Source organism: Meriones unguiculatus, chromosome 1 (genome assembly GCF_030254825.1).
Source record: "Meriones unguiculatus strain TT.TT164.6M chromosome 1, Bangor_MerUng_6.1, whole genome shotgun sequence".
Taxonomy (NCBI): domain Eukaryota; kingdom Metazoa; phylum Chordata; class Mammalia; order Rodentia; family Muridae; genus Meriones; species Meriones unguiculatus.
This window is the reverse complement of record NC_083349.1, coordinates 32,962,332-32,983,162: the sequence shown is the minus strand read 5'-3', so window position 1 is coordinate 32,983,162 and position 20,831 is coordinate 32,962,332. Positions and strand designations below refer to the sequence as shown.

Here is a 20,831-nt window from a genome sequence, read left to right as displayed (position 1 = left end):
ACCCTTAAAGCTGAGCTACATTCCAGCCCAGAACACATGCCCTTTAGCGTGCATAACTTTTTTTGTGATAAAAAGGAATGATAGAGTGGAACAAATCTAGGTCTAAGGGATGGATGGATGGATGGATGGATGGATAGATAGATAGATAGATAGATTGATATGTATATATATGTCTGTATGTATGCATTGAATTTTCTTTTTCCTTTTAAGATTTTTTTTTTTTAATGTGAGTGTTCTGTCTGCATGTATACCTGCATGCCAGAAGAGGGCATCAGATCCCAGTATAGATGGTTGTGAGCTACCATGTGATTCCTGGGAATTGAACTCAGGAACAGAACTGTGGAAGAGCAAACTGTGCTCTTAAGCACTGAGCCATCTCTCCAGCCCACATTTTCAAATAGTATAACTGTAGAGACTATAATGGAAGCAACAAAATAAGTTTTATGTTTATTATTAGCCACTTCGAGAATATTTGTGGTAACTTTCTGTGCCACATATATCAAGATATTAATAACAGTAATAACAATGTTTTGTTTATTCCTGCTACCTGAAATTTAAAATACGGATCCTTGGGACATAATAGCTTTGAGCTTGTATATTTAAAGGTTATTCATATAGAGATTTTCATTTCATGTGTATTTAGTAGTTTTAGAAAAATACGTTTGAAGATTTCCTTCAGATTGTAAAACATTAACATAAAGACATTAGCATAACAGTGGAACAGTTAAAGACTGTCTCCAGGTCCCGGGGTGAACTCTATTTCCTTCCACTCCAGGCTGTAATCACACGGTACAGGCTGTGCTAGTCAGTGCGCTCACAGGGTGTCACCGAGGTGATAGTGGGAGTTCTTTGGTTCTCACGCTTCTGCAGTGTCCTGTGCTGCACATGACTCTGAGCCCATTCCCTCTTGGAAAGAGACTGTCGGTTCTGAATGACTTTCTCTTTCACTAAGTGTGGGATTTTCCCTCCTGTTCCTGTAATAGGACAGAAACAAACTAAAAAGCTTCTTGTAAGCATACAGTTTGTTTTATTAAAAGGAGTATGTGGGCTGTGTGTGACAGTGCACACCTTTAATCTCAGTGTTTAGGAGGCAGAGGCAGGTGAATATCTGAGTTTGTGGCCAGCCTGGTCTACATAGTTCCAGGCCAGTCAGAGCTACACAGTGAGACTCTCTTTCAAAAAAGAAGTATATGTTCATTAAGCAGTTTGTTTGTAGTAAATACTCATCTGAACAGTAGCTGAGTGCTTGATGTGTCAAGGAAGCTGTCTGCCAGCTTCGAGTTCAGAACTGTGATATTTCAGCATCAAATCGAATGTGCATCATGCTAGTAGCAAGACTTCATACTGCAAGTATTCTTGGAAGTATTTCATGGGTGCTTAATATTGTAAAGAAAAGGGCTGTGTAGTCTGTGCGTTTCTGTGGCTTCAGGAGTGACGTGTGGCCGGGCATTAACACAATTAGAAGAGCAAGTATTTGTCTTCTCAGTGTTGCTGGAGAGAGTAGAGCTGTGGCTGCTACAGGCCACTGAGCAAGAGGAATTTTATTTCTTGGCTCTTTTGCAGTTTGCCTCTGTCATTTGGAGACATGGAGGTCAGCTGACCAGTGTCTTGCTGTGTAGAGTTTGGTGAGCACAGAGCTTGGATGTTAATTGTCTCAGTCATGTTGTGTGTATGTGTTCAAGAAGATGATAAGAACTTTACTGCAGGGTTTTTTTTTTTGTTTGTTTTGTTTTTCTTTTCATCTAACAGGATGCATAGCAGTTTTTTAAATTAAATATATATTAATATAAACCAAATGATGGTGCTTGCCTTTACTCCCAGCAGAGGCAGAGGCAGGCAGATCTCCGAGATCAAGGCCATCCTGGTCTACAAAGTGAGTTCAGATAACCAAGGCTACACACAGAAATCCTGTCTCATAAAATAAACTAAATACAGTTAATATTTTCTGAAAATGAAAGAAATGATAATATGTATACTGCCATAGACCAGAATGTTCTATAAAGGTAATTAACTTAAAAAGTGGATGTACTTGGGAAATAGAGGCATGAGAATGAGAAGTTCCTAGGGTTCCTCAGCTTTATAACAAGTTTGAGGTTAACCTGGGCTATATGAGACAATGTCTTTAAAAATAATTAATAATAACAAAATGAAAAAAAAAAGCAGTAGTACAGGATGAACAGAGTTCCTATAATTGAATATTTGCACTAATGTATGCAGAAAATGTCACAGGAATGTGAGTTACATTCTGACATGTGGCTCAGAAGGTGAAGGCAGTTGATACCTAATAACTGAGTTCAATTCTCAGGACCCATGTCGGGGGAAGAGATGACTGAGTCCTACGAGTTGTCCTCTGGTCGCCACCTGCATGACCAGCACATAGACACAAGTCGGTGTAATTTTTAAAGAACTGACTTAAGAGAATATGCATCATCTTAGATGGCGGTCCAGCGCTGCAAAGTTCTTACATAGCACAACAAGGACAAACACAATCATATTTTATTTTTTTAAGAAACAGGATTTTACTAAGACTGCCCTAGAACTCTTAATCTCCAAGGCCAAGACTAAGTAGAACTGTTTTAATAAATCTTTAGTTGTTCTCAATGATATCAGAGACAAAAACTTAAACATGAAGTTTAATAGAAGATTTATTCTAATAAGTATTAATATACGTGTTTAGTTGCTACAAGTATTTCATGTTTAATTTTTGGTATTGACTTTAAGGTAAGAACCTCGTTTCATTCTTTTATTTGATTCATTTTGGGTTCGGGGTACATGTGTTTGTTTCTCTAAACTAATGTGAGGACTGAGAACAACATCCACTCAGAAACCTTCAGCCTTTGTGCAGGAATTCCTGTAAACCACGCATTTCTCAGGGAAAGTCAGGAGGGTCATGATTCAAGTGTAGCCTCAACTAAACTGTACTGGGAAAGCCTGTTTCAAAAAGCAGAGTTTATAAAGCACTCCTACTGTGTTGGTCTTGGCATCATAGTCAGTTGCTCATCTGTGTTCTGTTAGGAGTGTGCAAATCTTTAGCTCACCCTGATTTTCTTTTGTCTGTTCCTTGAACTTTGGGTTAGCTACAAAGAAACCTGTGAGTAATGGGAGAAAACCTGGGCTCAGTAGAGACAGCTATGCTCCTGACCCTCGGCCACCAGGCGTGTCTGGCTTCTTGCCCTGGCGCACAGCAGAACGCGCAAAAAGAAACAGGTAAGGTGTTCTTCCCTTGCCTGAGTCCTGACAGCCCTCATTTGGGAACGTCGATGATGTTTTTCTCCTGATGATTCTGTTAGTGGAAGGGGGTGACTCACAGCCTCTGCCCAAAGATTGCCCTAAGGAAAGATGACAAAAATAAGCTAGTGTCTACTGATTCCTAGGAACTGAATGTGTGTAAGCGACCTGTCACAGAGCCTTTCTGCTCAGTCTCTGGTTTTTCCCTTAGCTAATTTTGAGGTATTTAGTACTCGGTTCTACGTGGATAGTGTATATAATACAAATAAATTTGATCATGTGGTGTGTGTACATCAAAATGTAACTTAATTTGTTGATCTCTCTTTAGGGGGTTTCCATTAATCAAAACTCGTGATATATCTAATCATCTCAAGGTATGTATTTGTCACATTTCTACCATACAAGGGATTAGAGGAGGGAAAGAGCAGGGTCCACTGAGAGGAGCTTTATAAAATGAATTTTCCTCCCTAAAGTAAATGTAGTTAAGGCTCTTCCAGTTCCTATGCCAGGCCCACGGTACAGTTCTGTGTGTGTGACACACACTGGGGAGGCCCTGTGGTTTCATCTATAGGTACCTCCTTTCTCCAGGCAACAAACAACTCACAATAGGTTTGACCATTGACCACCGTGTCTTATATTGGCCTGATCACTCAAAAATGTCCCAGTTTTCAAGTAATGTTGCTTTGGGTACATGCATGCATTACACACACACCTCAAACTCCACATGTTAAAGTCAGGGACACAGACAGTCCCTGTCCCACGGCCTCAGTTTTGGAGCAGGCTAATTCTCCCAGTGTGCTGCATCTTCCTGTAGCAGCTCATGGAGGCCACAGAGTATCTCAGAGTTGAGGATCGCGTCTCATGCATCACTCCAGGTGTCACGCTCCTGGGTACACACTGAAGTGTTAGGGTGCCATTGTGTTCTGTCATCAAGGTTTTGCATGTCCTTCAGAGTTGTCCCTGTACCAGTTCAGTCTGTACATTTTCAGTTGAGTTTTGACATGTCAGTTTTTAGCTAGAGGGAAACCTCACGGAAGCTTGACAGAAGAATCACACTGTTATTACACTAGTTTGGGCTACAGGACGAAGAGAAGATGAGGTTTTGTTGTGAGTTACTTTCAGTTGTGAATATGTATGTGATTTAATTTTAAAACTGTTTTAGTATTCATTAATTACAGTTAAACTTACTGGCTTTAAATTATATTCTGTTCATTCTTTTTCTCCTAAAAATTATACTTCCACACTTGTCATGTCTCAAATTAGAGAATTTATCATCTGCAGTGTAAGAGTTGACCTGAAAAAAAGGTGTCTATTCTGGCTCTTGATTTGTCTAGGAGGATTTTAACAGAGATATTTGGGCAATGCCAAACAATAATCCGGCATATGTAGTATAGGAATTTTTAGTCAGAGCAAGAATAAGCTAGTGGCATTTTCTGTTACTGATTGTTTTAGGCTAACACACAGTGAGAAACATTTATAGATAGTAACGTGATATTTCAGACAGATTGATTTTATTAGATGTCCTCCAGTGTTTAGTGTTTGGCTTATGGTAGTAATAAGTCATGTTCTCTTTACTTAAGCAACCAGATTTTCCAGTGACTGTGACAGTAGAGAGTCCTTCATCTTCAGAAACTGACGAGGTTGAAGATTCTTCAGAAAGTAGCCATGAAGTGCCTCAGAAAGCCAGCGTAAAGCAAGAAACATTACAGGTACATGGCTACTCCCTTCAGAGTGTAGTCGCTTACGGCCAAAGCTTGGTTATGAAACAGACCCAGGTAGCTCGTTGGAATCCTCTCTTCTAACTCTTACTCTACTCACTGGTGAAGAGGAACAAGGTGAGATAAGAGTATGTGTACTCTACAAAATAAAAACAAAAACAGAATGTTTTAGAATCAGAATGTTAGCTGTAAAGAGAGCTTTAATAATCATAAACTAAACTTAAGGAAACTAAGTGCTGTCATATAGGTGATTCAGTGATATGTACATGTGTGTGCACACGTATACATAAGTGTGTATAAATACGTGCATACATATTTATATGCATGTGGCAGCCTGAGGACGGCCTTAGCTGTCATTCCTCCATTGTCATCCCGTTGGGTTTGTTTGAGGAGGTTGTTGTTTGTTTTGAGACCCAGTCTTTTACTGGCCCAGAATTTGCCAGTTAGGCTTGGCTGCCTGGCCAGTGGGTCCCAGAGATCTGCCCACCTGCCTCCTGGGTGCTGGGATTGTGAGTATGCACTACCACACCCACCTCTTCTCAGGCACAGAGGATCACCTTGGGGCCTGACTGACTGGACCGTCTCCTTGACCCAGCGCTTTAATTTTAAAGGCCAGGAAACTAACAGTGTGAGCTGAACTCTAATCAGGAGGAAATAGAACTTTGTTTTCAGAGAAAAGTAATATTGGAAAGAGGCCTTTTGTTTTGATATAGTATCTTATGTAGCTCAAGCTGGCCTTGAGTTCCTGGCCTTTTCCTAGCCTCCCATGCTGACATGCCAGGCTTTGGAAAAACTTGCTACTGATATTCCTCTTTTACAACATTAAAATTTTAAGAAACTACACTTTCTCTTAAAATTCGGCATCTAATGTCATTCCATTTTTTTGGATAGGCAAAAAAGAGAATTACCTTACATAGCATATTTTTGCACCTTAAACATCACTGTTTATTTGGGCTTTAAATCAGAGCTGATATGTAGTAAGCTCTGGGAGACCTTGTCTTTTAGGAAGGTCTTCGCTTTTCTTGCGTGTGATCAGGGGAAGCTGTTAGGACTTGGGTTTGAATTCAAAGCCTCATACTGTTCAACGCGCATACTAAGACTGAACCATACCACCAGCCCAACAGTGACTGCTTAGAACTAGTACTGTCTTCGTATAGAACTTATAAATCTAGAAATGGCTATCCATTTATTATTTATTTATTCTTTGGCTTAAAACAGCAGAGATCTGCTTTTCACATTTCTGAGAGCCGGGACATACAAAATCAAAGTCCTGGGCTTGTGTGTGGTTAGGGCCCAGATTTCTAGTTCACAGAAGACACCTCAAAAATCTCGTTACATGGTTAAAGGGCAGTTACCTATTTTTTTTAATATGATTATGGCCATCATTATTTGATTAAAAAAAAAATTAAAGCCAGGTAGGGGATACAGCTTAATGGCAAACCTCTTTCCTGGAAAGTATATAAGACACTAGGTTCAGTCCCAAGTATTACCCACTCCTGAATGTAAGTGCTACATCTTTTTTCTTTTTTCTTTTTTTTTTTAATTAAAATTCACAATACTTAACACAGTTCTTAAAGTAATCACTTACAAAATCATAGACTCTTAGGAGAGAACCAGTGTGGACCATTTGGGAACACTTCATCCTGAAAGTACAGAGCCTGCAGTGTGTAAAGTGCCTGAGTGATTATTGCTAAGATGCAGAAGAAGGTAAAAGTTCTGGAGCATTGGGTCCTCACTTGTTTTCAGTCTGTGGTGTTTGGCTTCGTTCCCTGGGGGTCTGAGAGAGGTTGGTTGGTTTTATGGGGTTGTTCTGTTTTATTTCCCTAGTGTTTGTTTGAAGTGCCAGAGACCACACTTTATGCATGGTAGGCAAGCTCTCTACTATGATCTGTGTCCTAGCCCAGGAGCCACAATATGTCAAATGTGACTCTGGCCACTGAGGAAGTACAACTAGGGGGTTCCTCACTCAGGGTTTATTGAGGTTCCTCTTAACGGGTCTTCGTTTTGAGAATCAGCTAGAATGTGTAAGTCCATAGTGAAGACAGTGGAGGGGATTCTCACTTAGCCAGAGGAGAGTGGACAGAATGTAGCTGGTTCAGTTCAGCTGGGAAACGGTCACTTAGAGTGAGTGCTGGGCAGCCTGCAGCGTGGAGGGGACCTAACCTGCGCTCAACCAGCAACTGGAAATGGAACACACAGGAGTTGCTCGCTCATGGTCTGAGCAAGGTGCTGGGCAGCTGTAGTCTGAGTGTTCATCATGAATATTCTGGGACGGTTTCATTCTATGTACATTTTGGCATATCAGTATTTTGTGGTGAAAAGCCTGCCTCAGGTGTTGGCTGCTCTAGAGAACATACTGTTTGATCGTAAGTCTGTCTGTCCTAATTGAATTCACATGTTCATTCATTTTGCACGCTTCTGAGTTTATATATTTGTTAATTTACTTAATCATAATATATTCTGCAGATGAGTAAATCAGGATCAGGATTCAGAGTTACAGAAATTTTTTAGCTAATGGGCAAGGACTTTGCCTCAGAGAATCTTCAGTTTTTAAGAAAACAATAATCAAAAACTAAAATGTTACTACTAACTAGTAAGCCAATAAAGAAAGAGGGCAAGCTCCCCCCCCTTTTTTTTTTAAGAAAACCATATTTTTAAACACATCTTATATGGCCAAGGCTTCCTTCATTCTTTATTGCCTGCTTGTTTTGGGCTAGACACAGGAGGTGATAAGATAAATGCTTACTAAAACATGCTTCTCTTCTTCACACATCTTTCGATTACATGGGGAAAGTGAGCCAGTAGTTGTGACGTATCAGAGTGAGTGATAGGCTGTCTTAGTTAGGGTTTTGATTGCTGCTGTGGAAAACCATGACCAAAACACAAGTTGGGGAGGAAAGGGTTTATTCAGCTTACACACTTGCACATTGCTGTTTATCAGGAAAGTAAGTCAGAATAGGAACTCGAGAGCAGGGAGGGGACCTGGAGGCAGGAGCTGATGCAGAGGCCATGGAGGAGTGCTGCTTACTGGCTCTTCCCCTGGCTTGCTCAGCCTGCTTTCTTACAGAACCCAGGACCACCAGCACAAGGATGGTATTACCCACAATGCGCTGGGCCCTCCCTCACTGATCACGCTAATTGAGAAAATGCCTGACAGCTGGATCTCATGGGGGGATTTCCTCAATTAAGGCTGACTACCTCTTTGATGTCTCTAGCTTGTGTCAAGTTGACATAAAACTAGCCGGTGTTATAGACCCTGTTGCTGAGAGCCGTGTCTAAGCCGAGGCATGCGTCAGGAAGCTGTTAGCACCCAGGTATTTCAGGGCCTTAAAAATATTCATCTGATACATACCTTGAAACCAAGATGATGAGGCAGGAGAATGGAGAGTCTGAGGCACCACCTCAAGAAGAGTACTGGCATTGTGTCTGATTCCCCCACTAGGGGGAGAAGCTGTTTCATGTCATTGCACTTGTCTGTGCTCTGGAGAGCCGGTCAGACATGGAGATGTGGAGAGATTGCTGCCCGTGCCCTTTTTTAAGTAACCCCTCATTTGTGTCATGTAAGTGAGCCCAGTAAACTCACTGGCTTGCAAAAAAAAAAAAAAAAAAAAAAGCAAAGTGTAGTCTCCTTCACATAAACCATTATGTGAATCACAAATACAGGAGTTTGCAATGTCTTTTCAGTAAAAACTTGCATAGTTTAAACGTTAAAGAATTTGGCTATGCTCAGTAGTTGAAGGTGCCAGCTGCCAGGCTGTATGACCCGAGGTCCATCCCCAGGAGCCCCATATCCCCATGGTGGGAGAGACGTTGTCATGTGACCTCCATATATGCGCTATGGCACATGTGTGCTGCATACACACAGACAACAAGCCATAAAATATACCAAACGATTTATTTTTCAGGAAGGGGCTATTCCTGGGTAAGAGCATGTAGTGCTCTTACAGAGGACTTGAGTTCAGTTCCTATCACTTTGTCTGATGGCTCCCAACCACCTGTAACTCCAGTGCCCTCTTCTGCCCCCTACAGGCACTGCACACACATACAGAAATCCATCCCCACATGCACATAGTAAGTCTTTTAAAAATCAGCCTTTAAGGATAAAAGGACTTTGACGTTATTAAAGCATTTAGTAATTTCAGACATATATTCTGAGTGTAAAAATACCCAATTTTCCATTGAGGAAATATTTTAAAACAATTTGTTGAAAAGAAAACGACTTTGCTCACACATACTTAGATATTTTGTATCTCTGTTTTTCTTAAAAATATTATTTTTAAAGGTTTTTATTTCATGTGTATGAATGTTTTACAGTCATCTATGTATATGTACCACCTGAGTGTCTAGTGCCCCAACAAGGCCAGAAAAGGGATCAGATCTCCTGGAAATGGTTGTGAGCTGCTATGTGGATGCTAGAAATTTAGCTACTACTGAGCTATCTTGATAGCCCCAAACTAAACTTATAAATTAAAATTCTGTGTCTAAGTAAATGTTCAAAAGACTTTAAAATATAAACCCAGGGGTTGGAGAGATGTTTCAGACACTTGTCGTTAAAGCTTAAGGACTGGAGTTTGGGTCAGAAACAGGGTTATAGGTACGTACACCAACACTATTGGTATTCTACAGTCAGCTGCCTGACCATGTAAATGTCGGGTCAGTGTGGTGGTAGCCAGCCCGTAACTCCAGCCTCGGAATACAAAGATGACCCCTCAGAGCAAGCTGACCAGCAAGACCACCTATGTTTGTGAGATCTATGTTTGATTAAGAGGCCCTGCCACCAGGAAAGGCAGAACATTGAAGGGTAATTTCCAACATCAGCCTCTGGTCTCCACGTGCGCGTTTTAAACACACACACACACACAAAAATATATAATGCCAAGTGTTGGGTTACATACCCATAATCCCAGCACTTACGAGGCTAAGATAGGGGGCTCATGGCTTTGACAGCCTGGCCTTTATAATGAGACCCTGCCTCAGAAAACTTACTAAATATAAATATGCTGTGATGTTTTAATAAGTAAATGTTTTGTTTACTATTATACAATCAACTACTAAAAAATAGTGGCTTATGACAATAGTAGTTACTTGTATTTTTATTCCTAAGCCTGGAAATTGAATACTTTGTTGTTATAAGTATGATGGCTTAATACTTTACCCATTTATGAGCTCACAGTTCTAACATGAGAATCCAGGCAGGAATCTGCTCAAGTGTCATAACACTAAGGCCACAGTGTGTGCCAGACTATTGCCATCTGGAGTGCTGGGAAGCAGTCCTCTTTTAGGGGTGCTGGTGTTGCATAATTCATCTCTTTAGGTCCCATTTCCTTGATGCTTGTCATCTTCTGTAGGCTACCTCCTCTTCAGAGGTGGCAATGGAGAACTTCTGGTGTCTTAACTCCTTTGTACTAAAAGTCTTTTTCACGAAGAGCCTGATACCTTTAGATAGATTCCCTAATTATGTCATACCCACCCTGTGCGGTCACTTGCTGTGAAGGCCATAAGTATCCCCCCACACACACACACAGCAGCCCCTGCATTAGGGGGACACTGCAGCACCAGGACTATTTCAGGATTTGATCTGCAGCAAATAGTCACTCCGCTGTGATCAAGGACCGTAGAGCCCCAGTTGCTGAGAATAATGAGCAGGTTTGCCCGTGGCTACGATAGTTAGACTCCTAATCTGGGTAAAGAGCAAGGGCAGCCCTTGTGTGACCAGGACTGCTCTGAATTCAAAGCCAGCTGCGCAGCCCACGGAAGGTATGTTGTTCTGCACCTCTGCCTTAGCCGCTACTTTTCCTTTTCTTGTAGGGTGTTGATGGCTAAGTTAGGGGTATCTAGAAAACCAAGAACAACTCTTGGTATACAGCAAAGTGCTGTAAAGGTGTTAAAATTTTAAGTATGCGTTTTTGTTGCAGCTGTGTGATTCAGGTAGGTTAGGAATGTTACAGTTTTCTATTATTGGGAACCCACAAGTAAGAATAAAATTTTTCTTTCATGGCTTTAACTTATTGGTGATTCACTATGTGTTATATACATATGTCTTGTGATAAGCACTGTAATTGCTAATTTAGTAATTAGCTGCACTGGGTGGTATATGTAGAGTAATGGCACATGTCATCCCACTGTGTGGGGTTACTCCTGGCTCTCTCCCTCAGTTCGCAGCGGTCTGTGTCGCTGCGAGAGTTGAGGGCTAAGAGCACACTTCATTTACCATAGTTACTCCATTTCTTCATACTAGGACAAACTGGAGGAATGCCTAAATCAGCTGAAGGAGGAAAGAGTAATCCGGCTCAAGGCTAACAAGCGAGTCAGTGAGGTAAAAAGTCTTTTTCTGCTATTTTAAGAGTTATTTGTTGGTTTTGTTTTGGTTTCAAGTTGTTCTGTACTTACAAACTTTAAAATACTTCAAAATAAGGCATAGTGTATTGTAAACTTAGTTGCACCATTTTAGCCTTGCATTCATTTCATGTCATTTGACTATGTTCCAAAACGTGTATTTTTAAAAATGTAAGAAGTTGCTTGCTCCTCACCATCTTTTGACTGCCACGAATGAACTGTATTTAGTAGGCTTATACTGTAGATGTTTCAAGTGGTGGTGAGGTTGTTTTCTTGCAGTGACTTAGGAAAACTTATCTAAGAAGTCTGAAAGGACAGGCACTGTGGTACAGGCTGTAATGCCAGTACTTGGAAGGCTGAGGCTGGGGGATTATGTGGGGCCAGACTCAGACTTTTTAAAAATTAGAAGTCTAAGATCATGAAAAGCTCCTAAGGATTTCAAAGGAGATAAAAGTCTATACCGTGAGCACTGAGGTAGACTGTTAGATTAATTTGCATAAAACTAACAGGTTTTAGAAGAATTTTTTTAACTACAAATTTGGTGTAAGGAAGACCTTCAAAGTATATGTATTATATTAAAGAACACTTGTGTATTCAGTAAGTATTAAACAGTGGATGACATAAGGCAAAAGTATATTATGTAAGTTTTGCCTTTCTGAGAAATGTTAGGGTTGTGTTTGACATGTTGTGTGAGTAGATGAAGAGAGCAAGAAGCTGCCGAGGATTGCTCACGAAAAAGGATAGCTGTGCAGTTAAGATGCTAGCTAACATGAGCACAGTATACCTGGCCTGGCCGGCAAGATGGCTCAGTAGTTAAAGGCACTTGCTGCCAGGCCCAACAGCCTGAGTTGGATTCCTAGTGTCTACATGATGGAGGAGAGAACTGACTCCGAAGAGTCAGTTTTCCACTTGACTTCCATATGCATGTTGGTACACATGCACTGGCTCAGACATGAACACATGTATACATACACAAATGCATACATACATGCAAAATTGTTTGGCTTGCTAAAATTAATCCTGAATGGTTCAAGTGTAGCAGGATTGTAGCTTTGCTCAAATCAAACTGTTGAGTTTTCTAATATGGGGCTAATTCTCTGCTGCACAATGGTCCAATATGAATTTCAGCAGTTAGGAATATGATCTTTGGAAAATCATTAGTAAAACAACTTTATTTTCATCCACTTGTTCTATAGAAAATTTCACCAAGTGTCTCCAGGTGAAGATTATTATGTGTCATGGTTATTTTGGTTACTGCTTTCATTGATTGAGGAGTAATTAAGTGGTAAAAAAAGATATACCAAGTTAATAAACATTTTTAAATGTTTTAGTTTAAGTATTGAAAGCTTTCCTTTATATGACTGTGAGTAGAATCATCTTGTGCATTCTCAATCTTCTTTTGTAGCTGGAACATGAAAATGCCCAGCTAAGAAATATAAATTTCTCCCTGTCGGAAGCCCTTCATGCACAGTCGTTGACGAACATGATTCTGGACGACGAAGGAGTCTTGGGCAGCATTGAGAATTCTTTCCAGAAGTTTCACGCTTTCTTGGATCTCCTTAAAGATGCTGGGTATATCTGGAGGGTGGGCATTCCTTCTTCAGTGGCTTTAATGGTAGTTGCAGAGGTTCTCAGCATTTCTTAGCTTCCACAGACATAGTTAATGTGATTATCAGCAATACATTTGCTTTGCTTTTTAATGGGGAATTCCTTTTTAAAGAAATGCACAATCTCATTAGAAACTCCATCACAATAAAGTAACATAAAGAGTACTCGGTGTTCCTGGTAAACACTAAGTTAATACGGTTGTGTGTATGGATTGTATATAGTTTTGTCTGCTACAAATATATTCCTTAACATGTTTTTAAAAAAGACTAAGTTAAAGATCATTTTTATTGAAAATATTTAGAATATATAGCTCTCTTGCTTTTTATTCATTTTGCTTGTTAAATAAGGTTGAGGTAGGTTCTTCTCATTCCAAGGCCCTAGGATGTACATGTCCACAGGGCTGCTGCAGACGCAGGGCTAGGTCAGGGTTCTCACCTGCAATAGTGACAGAAGATGCTAGCTGGGCACACACCTTTAGTCCAGCACGTGGGTGGTAGGGGAAGGAGGATCAGGAGTTCAAAGTTATCCTTAAGTACATAAAAGTTTTGAGTCCAGCTTGGGCTACTTGGGTCTCAAGATCAAAGCACAGAGATGCTAAGAGAGTGCTAAAGGTGGCTGATGGAGCAGTTCATTAGGTGCACGGACTGGGGCTAGAAAGGAGTGGACACTTGGAAGCCGAGGAAAGAGGTCAAATGCATGGGTATGGGAGAGGTTGAAGCTGTTGGAACAGTGTTTCAAATGAAGCAGTAATGGTTGCTGTAGAAAGTCAGGTGGTGTTTAATGTATTATTGAGGGAACAGGTGCTGAAAGAATTGGGCGACCTGGTCCAGTGGTCTCAGCACAGGTGGAAAAGCAGCAGTTGGGGTGGGGCTGCTGTCTGAAGGAGGCGCTTGGCTTCTAAGATTCTAAATCTTGGTCTTTTATGCACATATTTCACGTTTGTAGGTGTGGGTGAATCTAAGTTGTTCCTTAATGATTGCCTTTTCCTCCTCTCTGCAGGCTTGGGCAGCTTGCCACTATGGCTGGTATAGATCAGTCAGATTTCCACCTGTTAGGTCGTCCCCAGATGAATTCTACAGTTAGTGGCCCTGTGGAGGAGAAGAAAGTACTTGAAGAAGAAAACCCAGATCCGAAACAGAATGCTGAAGGTCCAGTGCAGAATATCCAAGTAAGTGGACCTGACGGACCTTAGTTCAAGCCATTAGCGAGGAGTTCCTCGGGTCAGAGAGAGTAATGGTGGTCTGTCTCTGACAGAGTTAAGTTTAATACCCATCTCCAGAAGCTACGTCATTGTCAATAAGAAAATGGGGCCAGGCCTGGTGGTGCACTGTTAGTCCCAGCACTTGTGAGGGAGGGACAGGCAGTCTCTGTGAGTTTGAGGCAAGCCTAGTCTGCAGAATGAATTCCAGACCAGCCAAGACTACATAGGAGGGGAAAAAAGATAAAACTAAAAGGTTTTTTTTTTTTTATAATTTATACTTAGAATAAGTTATCTTCGATGAAGAAAGAAATTAAAGAGTAAAGAAATAATCTGAATTTAAAGTTAAGTTTTGTAAACACCTATTGTATTCATGTCTCGTCTAGGTTTCTATCTGTCTGCAGTCAGCTTACAGTGAAGGCACACTGTTGACGGTACAAGTCCTGGTGCAGACAGCTTCAGACAAGTCATCCAGACAGACCTAGCAAGCAGTGCCCTACAGCCGCCCAGTCACTGGCTGGGGGGAGGCTGCCTGCCACAGGACCCCCTGAGGTTTCCTTCTGCACCCCCCAGTAGCCAGTCTAAGACTTGTCTGAGGAGCTTGAGGAGGCTTGAGAGCTGGGCCATGTCACTCATTGATACTGCTCACATGTGCAGAGAGGCTAGGAATTAGCTTTCTTAGAAATAGTTTTGCCTTTTAATGTGAAAAATGGAAGCTCTTATAAAACAAAATTCTAAGAATACTATACAGCTAACTGGAGACATACATACATACATACATGTATAATTATGTAATTTATATATAACAATATATACATTTATATACATTGTACATATTATATATAATTTATATATAATAATATATAAATTTTGGGTTGCCGATCACATGGCATTGTATAATTAGGAAAACTACCATAACATCTGAGTGTAAACTGACTGCTTAATAAGGTCAGAGTTACAGGGCTGGAGAGGTGGCCTAGCTGTTAAGAGAGCTACGGCTGTTCCGGTGGAGCACCTGTGTCAGGGGGCTCACAACCACCTGTAACTATAGCTCCCAGGATTGTGTGCCCTCTTCTAGCCTCTGTGATCATGTACACACACACACCTAACTAAATATAATAAAAGTAAACTTGAAAAAAAATCACAGTTTTCAGTTCTGTAGAGGCTCGCTCTGTTCACTCGGGCTTTGCTGTTTTCCTTGTAGTTCCACGAGATTACAAGTGACACTAGGATTCCTTTACCTCTCGACACCTTCCAGGTTCCCGTTTCTGCACAAGAAGCGTGGGTGGCTTCCAGAGACACGCTGGGAGTGGCAGCCCCGGAGCAGCAGGAGAGATCTGCAGCAGGATTCGTCGCTCGGACAGGCTCTCCTTTAGCAGATGGGATTCCTGGAGGCGGGAGTCAAAGAGAAGCGTCCGTGTCGTTGAAACACAGCAGGTCTTCTTCAGAGAAGGTGACCACCATGAGTGAGCACTCCAGAAGATACTCCACAGAGAGGCACTCTGGGAAGGACCTGCTTTCCGACTCCGACTTGCCTGCGAACTCAAAAAGCAAAGGAACCGGGGGGAAAAGGTCTTTGCTTAATGAGCCAATTAAAAGTGAATCTTTGAAAAACTATGTTTCTGTCAAGAAAGAAAACAGAATTGTGACTGTCTCATCCAAGACTATCAAAAGTAAACCCAGTCCTCTAGAACATTCTGAAGGGGATACTGTTGGGTCTGATTTTGAAATTCAGGAAAGTGTCCATTCCTCAGCACACCTGACATAGCTCTACCCTTTTGAAATTATGATTTTGCCTTCAAATTTTAATAAATTTTCGTATGTTTTTATTATAGCATGTGATATCTTAATATTAAAATACAGGGCTAAAAACACTATAGGGGAATTTATCCATACTTCTTTAAAACTATTTTTTTCTTTTTACTTCCATAATTAATTTGACATGATTTGACATATATTTATGGAAGGACTAATTTATAAGATACTTTCTTGGTGTGGTGGCTTCCAGCAAATAAGAAAGCAAAACTTTTACTCTCATGGAACTTCTATGAGGGGGAAAAAATAGGAAAGCGGGAGGGGATGGGGCTAGAAAGGGATCAGACTGAACTGACTGAATGGCTGCAGCATCTGGTTAAGTGTAGAAGGAGCCGTGTCATATCCTATTTCCTCGCCAGAGCAGCTGACGTCTTTCTAGGTCCTTTACCATGGTTAAGTTTACAACAGCTTTGGTAAGGGCATACTAGGCAGTTGTATAAATGAATTTGAGGAAACATGTATGATTGGCCCAAAGTTGAAATAGCTTAGGTGGTACAGTTGAGGTTTTGACTGTGTGCTGAATCACTTAATCCCTGTTAGGAACAGGGCAGCTCTGGGAAGATGCCAGAGAAAGCTTGTAGGAGAGGGCGGTCAGAGGTACATCTGTCCCTTATCCCACCTGGGCAGAGTATGGAAGAGCATCAACTTACCCCTAGGCTAAGTATCCCTACCTGCAACGGAACAAACAAAAAACCGACAGGTAGGTCCTTTACTACAACCAGCTGATGGGAGGTGAGACGTGAGGAAAGCTGGGGAGTTAAGATTGTAGACAGCCCTGCCTGCTGGTTAATGAGCGCATTAATCGTGGATTGGGAATCCAGGGAAGAGCTGCTCAGAATGTGGTCACCCGCTCTTTAGCAGAAGGGAAGACTCACAAGCAGGTGTCTCAGTGCTGCATTGTATTTTATGGTGGTGATGCTGAAAGTTGAGCTGTAGAGGAGGGAGGTTATCTAAAGATAACAGAGGTTGTGCCATCTAACAAACGATCACCTCACATCTGCAGTAAAGTTAACACGCTTTAGATTCTGTGACTAGGGAATGAGAGGAGGTACCTAAGACAGAGGAAGCCGAATACCCAGGGTGTGGAACCCTGTGTGTGTGTCGTGTTTGGAAAACTACAGATACAAGTTTTAGCCTCTTGGAGCCACACAGGCAGTAGCCAGGGGGAGCCCAGAAGCTCTGCCAGTCCATGCAGGGTGGGGGTATGAACAGGAAACCAAAATCACACGTGTAGGTTTCATTTTGTTGTTTTTAGCTTTTTTGGTGCTTGGGGTTTCAGGATTGAACTGAGAGCTCACATGCCAAGGTTTAGTTTAGGTCCTTAGCCTTACTATGGAAGCATGGCTGAGCGCTCCCTACTCTTCTTTAATCCTGAGCGCAGGGATTAAAGGCATGTGCTCGGCTATGTTTGTCTTGTTTATTTTTATTATTTTGTTGTTTGATGGGTTTTTATTTTGATTTTTCTATGTTTTGTTTGATGTTTGTGTGCACACGCATGCTTCTCAGTTTTCTTTGTTGAAAAAAGATTTTAGATATCTTTATTATTTTGTTTGGATATCTACCTGTATGCATGTACGTGCGTGCCTGATGCCCACAGAGGTCAGAAGGAGCCAGCGGCTCCACCGAAAGTGCAATTGTGAATAGTTGTGAGCCCCCATATGCATGCTGGAAACAACCCAGGTCCTCTGCAAGAACGGTGTCCCTAACTTCTGAGCCATCTCTCCGGCTTTCTTCATTGTCTTTGAAACTGTCTCCACAAGTATCCCTGGCTGCCCTTGACTTTTGAATGCTAGGAATACAGGCACAAGCTACCACACCTAGCCCTTTGTTTTGTTTTGTTTTCCATATTTACAGTTTTTAATGGAGCAGTATTAAATGATAAAACATAATGTAAAACGTTTCTTTTGTGTGGTGTGTGGTGGGCTGTGTGTATGTGTATGTCTGTGTGTCTTGGGGTGCCTATGTCATGGTGTGCATGTGTGGCAGTCAGGACAACTTTATGGAGTCTGGCCGCTCCTACCTGTCCCCGGAGCAAACACAGGTTGTCACACCTGCACGATAAACGGCTTTTACCTGGTGAACCATCTCATCTGCCCTGAAATAATTTTAAAATGTTGTGTATATATGTATCTGCTTTCAATTTTTTTTTCAGGGGCTAAAGAGATGGCTCAGTGGTTAAGACACTTGCTGCTCTTCCAGAGGACCCAGGTTTGATTCTCAGTACCCACGTGGAGGTTCGCAGCTGGCTAACTCCAGTTCCAGGGGATCTGATGCCCCTTTCTGGTCTTCGAGGGCACCAGACACCCATGTGGTGCACAGAAAACACATGCAGGCAAAACCCCAGCACACAGTTTTCTTTTTTTAGGTTGTGTCATAGAGAACAGATTCCCAGGTATGGACTTAGATTCAAACTCTCCACTTTGATCCCCTTGTCTGCTCACTCTTAACGGCCTATGATCACTTTTACATATTTTTCACGTTGACCCTTTCTGATTTTTATCTGTTTCTCAGACTCATAACTAATCTAAGAGTTTCCAATGATACTGTCAGGTGAGCTGCCTCACAATCCTTAGGAATCTAGTCGGCATCATCTGCTCAGTCTGATTTTGTTCTCATGAAATGGAGGGTAGGGGAAAACTTGCTTTGTACAGGCTGAAGTTGAGCTCATGGCCATGCCCCAGCCTCCATCTCCCAAGTTAGACTCCATTTTAAAGAGCAGAATCTAGGGATCACAAAGGGAGATCACAGGAGAGATACTGTTCATCTTCCCCTTCATTCCCATCTCTGTCTTGAGTGAAGCAGCTGCTATGGGATGGGCCCTGCCCTGTGCTGTCCCTGCAGTGCCTAGGCCAATGCTTGAGAGGCTGCAGCAAAGCCCAGCCTCAGACACTTGAAAGTTTTTAGGGTTTTTTTCTGTGTGGTTTTTTGTTTTTGTTTTTGTTTTTTGTTTTTTTTTTTTTTACTCCTTTTCTTCTGCTTTTCCCTTTGGTTGTACACAGACCTGAAATAATTCTGTTAGGCTTCACTATTCCTGAAACGGAAATGCTGAGGGTCCCTACCTTCCTTTGAGATGGTTTCCACTCTCTTAAGTACAACCTAATGTGCAGCTTAGATTTTTGTTTTTTGTTTTCCTCTTTTCCATTTCTCCTTTATTTTTCACTTTTACATGTCTCTGAATTACAAAGCATCTATAGCTGAAGTTCAGACATTTTTTTAAGAACATGATCATGCACATGCCCCTTCCCATAATGCATCTGCTTTCACTCATGAACACATATTCACAGACATAAGATGGCAGGTAGGGGATTCTCCCTAAAAGTTCAGTTGGGGAAACAGTTTTGCATAGACCCGGTTTTCCGGCTGACATCCCTGGACCAGGATGTATTGGCAATAAGTCTGAGTTAGAACTGTCCAAGTCTGGGCTGGTGAGATGGCTCCGTGAGTAGGTACACTTACCACCAAGCCTGGTGATCTGGTTCAATCTCAAGAACCCACATGGTTCGGCATGTTACACAGCACGTGTGATCCCTCTGATCACATGTGCTTTGTAACGTGCCTACTCACCAGATAAATAGGGGTTGACCAGATGGTTAAGCAGTTCAGCACACTTGCTACTCTTGCTCAGCGTCCACACAACAGCCGTTAACCTTCTGTAACTCCAGTTCCAGGGGTTTTGACACCCTCTTCCAGGCTTTGGGGACCCTTCCTGTATGTGGTTCACATATACACAAACAGGCAAAACGCTAATAAAAATAAAGCTTAAAATAAGTAACCCAACTCTTGAAAGTGTGCCAGGTTTGTAGCCACTAGGAAGAGGAGAAACTTTGTCCATTGTTTGGAGGGGGTGGGTGTGCAGCTCACTGCAAAAGTGACACTATGTTGCTGACAGGCTTCTAGGCGCCTTACTCAGGGTTGTTAGGGGTGTATGGATAGTGCCTTCAGGGAAGGCTCTCAGGTATCACTTATGTTTGTAATAGACACCACCAAACCACGTAGAGTCCCAGCTTATGAAACTTAAGCTGCCCGCCTAGATGTGCCCATACTGTGTGGCTTAGTTAGGGTTTCCATTGCTGCAACAAAATACCATGACCAAAAAACCAAGTTGGGGAGAAAAGAGCTTTTCAGCTTATACTTTCACGTTGCTGTTCATCACCAAAGGAAGTCAGGACAGGAACTCAAGCAGGGCAGGAGCCTGGAGGCAGGAGCCAAAGCAGAGGACATGGAGTGATGCAGTTTACTACTGGCTTGCTCCTCGTGGCTTGCTCAGCCTGCTCTCTTATAGAACCCAGGATTACCAGCCCAGGGATGACATCACCCACAATGGGCTGGTCCCTCCCCCATCAATCACTAAGAAAATGCTTTACATTTGGATCTCATGGAGGCTTTCTCTCAACTGAGACTCCTTCCTCTGATGACTAGCTTATGTCAAGTTGACATAAACTAATCAGGACACCATGCAAAGGGTTTTTGTTATTGTTGTTGTTATGGGGGGGGTGTTGTATGGTTTTTGAAGAAAGTTGAACTTTGTTACTTTTTACTTACTATTGAATTTATTTTATATATGTTTGTGTACCATAGCACCACATATATGGAGGTCAGAGGACAACTTGTAGAAGTTGTTTTCTCCTCTATCATGGGAGTCCAAGGGATTGAACCCACATCAAGGTTGGCAGCAAGTGCCTTCACTTACTTAGCCATCCTGCCAACTTTAAAAAATACTTTCACTACATTTATTTTTATGTTCTGTGCATGGGTGCATGTCTGATTTTAAGCATTAGGGCTATGAGAAAGGCATTCAGGAAGGACTATGAAATCTGAGAACATGGGTGTGGGCTTCTTAAAGGAGAGACCCTGGAGAATACTGGCTTTGTAGAATGAGTTTCCGGGATGCTCCTGCTTTTGTTGTTGTTGTTTGAATAAGAAGGATT

General features: G+C 41.8%; 1 protein-coding gene across 1 annotated transcript in view; it reads left to right on the top strand.

Annotated features, from left to right (window-relative positions):
• Positions 1-15,922, top strand: part of Cep78 (centrosomal protein 78) — a 28,348-nt gene extending 12,426 nt beyond the window's left edge. Inside the window, exons 9-15 of the mRNA XM_021659654.2 lie at positions 3,078-3,207; positions 3,557-3,602; positions 4,809-4,937; positions 11,185-11,262; positions 12,688-12,854; positions 13,890-14,058; positions 15,347-15,922. Coding sequence (XP_021515329.2) covers positions 3,078-3,207; positions 3,557-3,602; positions 4,809-4,937; positions 11,185-11,262; positions 12,688-12,854; positions 13,890-14,058; positions 15,347-15,856 — 1,229 coding nt within the window. The 3' untranslated portion in view covers positions 15,857-15,922. The remainder of the gene's footprint in view (positions 1-3,077; positions 3,208-3,556; positions 3,603-4,808; positions 4,938-11,184; positions 11,263-12,687; positions 12,855-13,889; positions 14,059-15,346) is intronic.
• Positions 15,923-20,831: the final 4,909 nt, after the last annotated feature.